Source organism: Odontomachus brunneus, unplaced genomic scaffold (assembly GCF_010583005.1).
Source record: "Odontomachus brunneus isolate Ranch 3 - 2012 unplaced genomic scaffold, Obru_v1 Obru_scaffold_020, whole genome shotgun sequence".
Taxonomy (NCBI): Eukaryota; Metazoa; Arthropoda; class Insecta; order Hymenoptera; family Formicidae; genus Odontomachus; species Odontomachus brunneus.
Window position 1 is genome coordinate 1,743,260 of NW_022639470.1, and position 6,355 is coordinate 1,749,614.

The 6,355-nt window shown below is 38.7% G+C and overlaps 1 protein-coding gene across 1 annotated transcript; it reads right to left on the reverse strand.

Annotated features, from left to right (window-relative positions):
* Window positions 1-36: 36 nt before the first annotated feature.
* LOC116842003 (zinc finger MIZ domain-containing protein 1-like) lies at window positions 37-5,933 on the reverse strand. Its single transcript, XM_032810611.1, has 8 exons — window positions 5,888-5,933; window positions 4,803-5,512; window positions 3,281-3,624; window positions 2,803-3,012; window positions 2,545-2,687; window positions 1,946-2,414; window positions 441-626; window positions 37-288 (listed from the first exon to the last, which is right to left on the reverse strand). Exons 2-8 carry the CDS (start codon window positions 5,491-5,493, stop codon window positions 166-168), a joined length of 2,166 nt encoding a protein of 721 aa, XP_032666502.1. The 5' UTR covers window positions 5,494-5,512; window positions 5,888-5,933; the 3' UTR covers window positions 37-165.
* Between the last annotated feature and the right edge of the window lie 422 nt (window positions 5,934-6,355).

Consider the following 6,355-nt stretch of genomic DNA (forward strand, 5'->3'; position numbering starts at 1 on the left):
AAAAAAAAAAATTCGATTTTTTGAAAGTTCTAATTGGATTTCCCCCCTTAACTCTCCTTCCTTTCTCACTCTCATTCTCTTTCACTCTCTTGTCACTTTATAAAAAGTGCGAGTTGCGATTTGATTATACCCTTATAAAATACCAATTCGCACGTTCCTTTCTTTTTATTCGATAAACGCTAATATGTCTTCGCTAGAGGAAAAATTATCACTGCTGGGCAGAGTGTTTGAGTCCAGTAGATCGAAATCTGACATGTAATCTATCGTGTCCTCATTGTCTGGCAAGAACTGTAACAAGAAGAAAAACACACAACGCGTCGTTAAAATTGACTAAAGTGATTGAAATGATGTGAAAATTACTACACCCTCACAACGAGACTGAGATTCCTATTCATAGAAGAATCGAGATGAATAATGATTTAGCAAGCATGTGTACTCACATTTAACTGCTCCCGACCAGTGCCTTCCCCGTCTGTGAAGGTGTCAACGAGGAAGTCGATATTTAGATTCGGCGGTATATACGCGGTGGTGTTGTTGCTTGGAACACTCGGCGGGCCGCTGTTGCCACCAAACGGAGTGTGAGATGTCGATTGCGAGGTGTGCGGCGTATGTGGAGTATGAGACATCTAAAACGTGTGCACAACACGTTAAAAGTCTATCGTATTGTCTATCGTATACTATGCCTTTGGCCGGTATTCAAAGTCCGATCTTATATTTAAGATCATCTTAAGTACTATTTTAAGATGTCATGAACCAATCACAGAGCCGTATTCGCATTTTAAGACATTACCCAGTAAGCAAATTGAGCGCAGACTGCGCGCAGATTGGCAGAAAATTTGATCAAAAACCCACAGCAAAACCATAGCCATCTGTATCTACATTAGGCTACGGTTTTGGCGACAGATCTTGCTGTCGGGCAATTGGTGCCAAATTTGCAGCAAAAACCGCGCAAAGCTTGCAGCGCAGCAAGGTTTGCGCGGTTTCTGCCGTCAAGTCGCTACAAGCTCTGCGCGGTTTTTGCTGCAAATCTGCAGCAATTATCCGACAACAAGCTCTGCCGCATATCTGGCGGCAATTTGGCAGCAAGATTTGATATAACAGATCCTGCATCAAGTTTGTTATCTATTTACCCTCAAAAGTTGATAGCAAGTTCTGCTCGAAATCTGTTCGCGCAGGTTTGGCTATCTGGGTACTTAAAACGATCTTGAAATAAGATTCGACTATCAATACCGGCTTTAGTATCATTCCGGAATGACTTTAGGAACGTCTTGAGCGTATCTAAGTCCTGAGGGGCGTTTCAAAATGTCCTAAGTATGTTCAGGATATCGTGAGGAAAGTTTTAATATATTACCGACATTGAAGAAGCAGATTTAACTGTTTTATCATAAAATAAGAAATGGGTAGATTTATCTTTTTTGCATATCGCTATGAGTATTTAAGAGGTTACAGGACAAGAATAAAAATGAGGTAAAATTTAGGAAGTTATAAAAAGTTTTAAATGAATATAAATTTTTTTTATATATGTCTATTGAGCTACTTAACAAAATCCCTATTAAAAATTAGATTTTATGGTAAATATTAATATTTCGATTCTGTTCTGCAGAAGAATAGAATAGAATATAGTTTGAACAATTTTTTTTCTTGGATTAAGAAAAAATAATTTTATAAGTTTATAATTTAATCTGTTAATATATATAATAAAGAGATGATAGATGCATCTTATTTTCAAATTTCTGTTGTTTATTTTTAAATGTTCTTAATCCTTATATTGCGAAAGTTATAACAGTTTAAAGTAAAATCTATTACTTTGCGCACGAAGCGCAAAAATCATGCAACGTAATTCGGTTGGTTGTCAAAATGTTGAAACGTCCAGAACACATCCTGGATATTCTCAGGACACTTCATGGTGTCTGAGTACTAATATTAGTATCGTAAAGAACCATACCTGTTCGTTGATTAACTTCTCTATAACATTGAGAGTATCCAACGTATTAACGGACTCGTTCAAGTGCGAGAGAGGATCCGTGCCGCCGACGTAATCGTTACTACCGGAGGTGTTCGTCGCCGAGTTGATCTCGTACGTTCCGCCCGAAGTGTTTCGATGGTTCATGTTGCTCATCATTGATCCGCTCACGATGCTGCTCATGTCGGGTGGTATGTAAGGACTCATGGCTTGATTCATCTCCCAGTTGTTCATGGTCGGCATATTCATGCTGCCCGGCGACATCGTCTTGGCCGTCGTTCTCTTGTACTCATTCTCCTCCTCGGACTTGATACCGGCTAAGCTGCTCTTCGCGGCTTTCCAAGCAGCTTGCGAGTCTATCGTTACTTCGTCGACCTCCGCGGAATTCAATGTATTTAAAATCCCCCATATATACTGATCAACTTCCAAGCCTTCCAATTGTGCGGGTTTCCTGCAAGATACACCACGATTTATCTTTTCCTTCGATTCTTCTCCCTTTCATTCTTTCTCAATTTGACTAACAAAGGAAACTTTCCGACGCAAAGATTTTTTATTATATCATCCAATTTAATCGTACTTACGAGCACACCGGACACTTCCAAGAGTCTCGTTCGCAATTTAACTGCAAATACGACTCCAGATCGAAGCATTGCACATGCATGCAATATTTCCCCCTAGCTGGTTGTATGATGCGTTTAAATGTGATAGGACATTTTAAAGATACCTACAAGCAAGAAAATAGTTAAGAATGTAACGAGAGTGATATCTTACGCTTGAACTTTAGAATCAAAGAGCTGCTATAACCAAAGAGAGCTATGAAATATCTCTACAAATATTACTTTTAGTACTGTTTGCCCCACTCCATTACTCTCCGACTGTATGACATTGGTCGAAATTATACTATTGAAATTTTGTTTGATTATACTATTGAAATTGTATTTGATTTTATTTATGCAATGTTCTGTCGCCAGGAGCCTCTCAAGTAGTAATTTCTCAAGTATACTTCGCACAGTGGGCCGACGAACCATTTGGAGGGCGAGTCGATGCGACTATATGGAACATTCATCATAAAAATAAAATTGCAGATAAAGAAAAAAAAAGAAAAAATGTTAGGAAATACATGCACGCGTATACATAACCGCATACAACATACGGCAAAAAATTGCTTTGCGCACAAAGAATGAATTAAATCGAACGTTAACAAAGAGAATTCACTCTCAAACACCACATCGAGGCTTCGTTCGTGAAGAGAGCATATATCTTTTAATTGCGAATTATAACGCCATTCCGTCTAATTATTGATATCAATGAACTTACACAACAGCATGTGAGCGCAGTAATCTGTATTGTGTTCCTTCCTATTCGACAGACTTCCTTCAAGTAAAGAGGCTTGTGGCTAGTTTTGTTCTCTCCGCGATCGATGATGAAAGGTTTCTCGTTAACCCAGATCAGTATATTCGCTGGCCAATTCGTACTCTTCTGCTTGTCCTGGTAGTGGAAACACTTGAGCTGCAGCTCTATATCGGATTGCCTCATCAGTGTCTGGTGCACCGTAGGCTTAAGTTTGAACGTTTTTTTGTAAATGATCTGATTGTGGTTTAGGTAAATAAGGTGAAAAGAAATGACGTTTTTCATATGGAATGTCATTCTTATTTCGTCACCTGGAATAGGGAACCATCAATTAACACAAAACAAAACGACGTCACATAAATATAAAAATTATGATTTCATTATTTATTATTTAATAATAATAATAAAGAAATTATATAAATAAATAAATAATAGTTTATTATTTTTGATTATTCATTTTTCCGAATTTCTTGAATTTTCTAAATTTTTAGTCTCTTTTTTTACGATTATATAGATATTTGAAATAACCAATAGTATTGCAATATTTGGTACGCGCAAGGGTTATTCTCAATTGGAAGAAATTTCTCATAAAGGAATGATCAACCTTTGATAACCAAGGTACTTGGCTAAATTTTTAATGTATTATAGTAATACATTGCTTCTAGCAAATAAAACTCGTGCCAATGCGCAAAAGTTTACAATAAACCGTAGTTTAAAGTTTACTGTGCGTATAGTATATATACTGCTTTAATAGAAGCGAAGTTACCGAACGTAGCTGAACAAGTATGGCGGTCGGCCAGAATGGTTGGACATTATGCGTCCAATCCCTGCCTTCTCCAACCGTTTTTCTATCTCGCTGTTTTTTCTTAAGAGTGCAATCAAATAAATAACAAAAAGTATTTCGAAATTATTAAAATTCATACACTTTTCAAACAACTATTGTAGAAAAAGTAATGATTCGCTTTTCAATGAAAAAATAAAATATCTTTTATCTGTAAAGAATTACATTCCCATGTCATTAAATTAGAGATATTTCCTTTATATTGCTATATATATCTTCCATGTTGTATCTTCACTTTTGTATTATAATGTCGTATGCTATCTAAAGCTTGTTACATGCTATCAGTTGTCACTCGACAACTGATGTTCGACTATACTCGCTTCTTGACTTTCGCTTCTCTGGAGTGGTATATCATGCACCAGGATAAATTTTACATTACGATTTCTCCTAAACTTTTGTGCATTGGCACGAGTTATATTAGCGTTAGAGAGAGAATATTATTAGAACATAGAACATTCATCTAGGATGTCTTAAGCCTAATCTACAAGGTGCTCTTTGCTTTCTGTTTCTTGTTCTCTGTCTTTTTTTAGTTTAAGGCTTAAGTTGTGAGTCAGAAAGAGATAAAGAAAAAAAAACAGGAAGCAAATAACACACTGTAGATCAAGCTTTAAGGTTGATCATTGCTCTTGTCGTTAGTCTGACACTCACTCTGTATGTTAACCGGCGACTTCATGTCGTTGAAGCTCGGGTTGCGATTAGGATTTGGACTGCTGATAGCGGGCGTCAGCGGCGGCGTCAGGTTGCCGGGTATGGGTCTGTGCTGATAGCTCACGTTGCCGCCACTCGTCGACTTCATCGACACCGCCACGTCCTGCTGGTATTGGCTGGTTGCCACGGTGCCAGCGGACGCGGCGCCACAGGTCCCGGTAGCGCTACCACCGTCACCGCCGCCTCCGTATCCCGCGTTCGGCTCTTGATGACCTACGAATTGATTGCCGACCGTTCCCGTGCTCGTTGGCCCCATGCTGACGGGTACGTCAGCGTTGCTGTAATATTGGTTCGTGGCGACCGTCGCTGCTACCTGCGACGCGGCGTTGTAAGATGGTGTCGTCTCCCTCATATGCGACCTCCGTATCGTTGTGTTAGGCCCGAAAAGCGCCGCCATGGCCTCGGCGATGGCGGCCTTAGGAGTGCGCTGCGTAGGCTGCTGATACTGCGGCTGAAAGTTTGGATATGCACCGCTAGGATAGTTGTTTGAGTACTGCGATGTCGTCATGTTGTTGAAGCCACCCGGCTGCATTACCGCCAGACTCTGGCCGGGGTGCGATGAAACCTGCTGTCGGTTCTGCCACATATGTGTGGCAACGTTAGGGTAAGGCGCTATTCTTTGATTCTTCATACCTCTGGTACGACTGAGCCTGGGAAGCAACGACATTTATCATGGTTCAAAATTGAAACGAAGGTTATCAAAAAATCAAACAAAATTAAAAATCTTCCAAGGACAAAAAGCCAATATGCAGTTATTATGTGCTATAATTAAAAGATACATAACAGTGTTTTACATAAAACGTTTCGATTAATGTGGACTTTTTCAATCAAAATTGTTACAAAACGTATGAACGTCGCAGTATAGTGAATATTATCGTATTACGTAGCTGTAATAGTTGTGTTCCACCAAAATCTCAAGTTTATTGTTTCAATGTTTAATAAAATAAGTAAGAAAATATAAAACATCAAAAAACGCCGTAAAACACATTCATACGATGGTGGAGTATGTAATATAATTGTCTTACCAAAGAGAAGAAAGATTAAAAAAGAGAGTTCCAGCACAGTCCAAAACAGTCCAGCAGTCAGAATACAATAATCACACATACTAGACATAGAGAAACGGCTGAAGTGCGACAGTGAATTCAAAGTGAAAACTTATAAACAAGATTGAGAAGTAAGAGGAGCGAAATACGAAACACAGAAAGTAGAATAAACATCAAGACAGCCTATCACGGATCGTATCAAGAAGCGGGAAGTAAATATTGTTCAATGCGTCAATATCAGATTGAAGATTCAAGCCATTGCTCTGATTTTTTTATATATATTACCTCGCAGATGAGACATTTAAGGTAATTCCGTTCAACATCTAGATTCACACTGTCCCAATCAAAATCGTGGCTAAACTGTAATCTATGGTCCGTGATAGGAGAAGGTTGTGTAGTGGTGCGTGAAATGTGAGTATGATGTTCTTTTATACAAGTATGCAGCTGTCT

Coding starts and splice junctions, on each gene's coding strand:
- LOC116842003 (XM_032810611.1), bottom strand. CDS start 5,493: ATGAAGAATCAAAGAATAGCGCCTTACCCTAACGTTGCCACACATATG. Junction 2,688..2,802: donor TGGGGCAAACAGTACTAAAA/GTAATATTTGTA, acceptor TCTTGCTTGTAG/GTATCTTTAAAATGTCCTAT. Junction 2,415..2,544: donor TGGAAGTGTCCGGTGTGCTC/GTAAGTACGATT, acceptor TGTATCTTGCAG/GAAACCCGCACAATTGGAAG.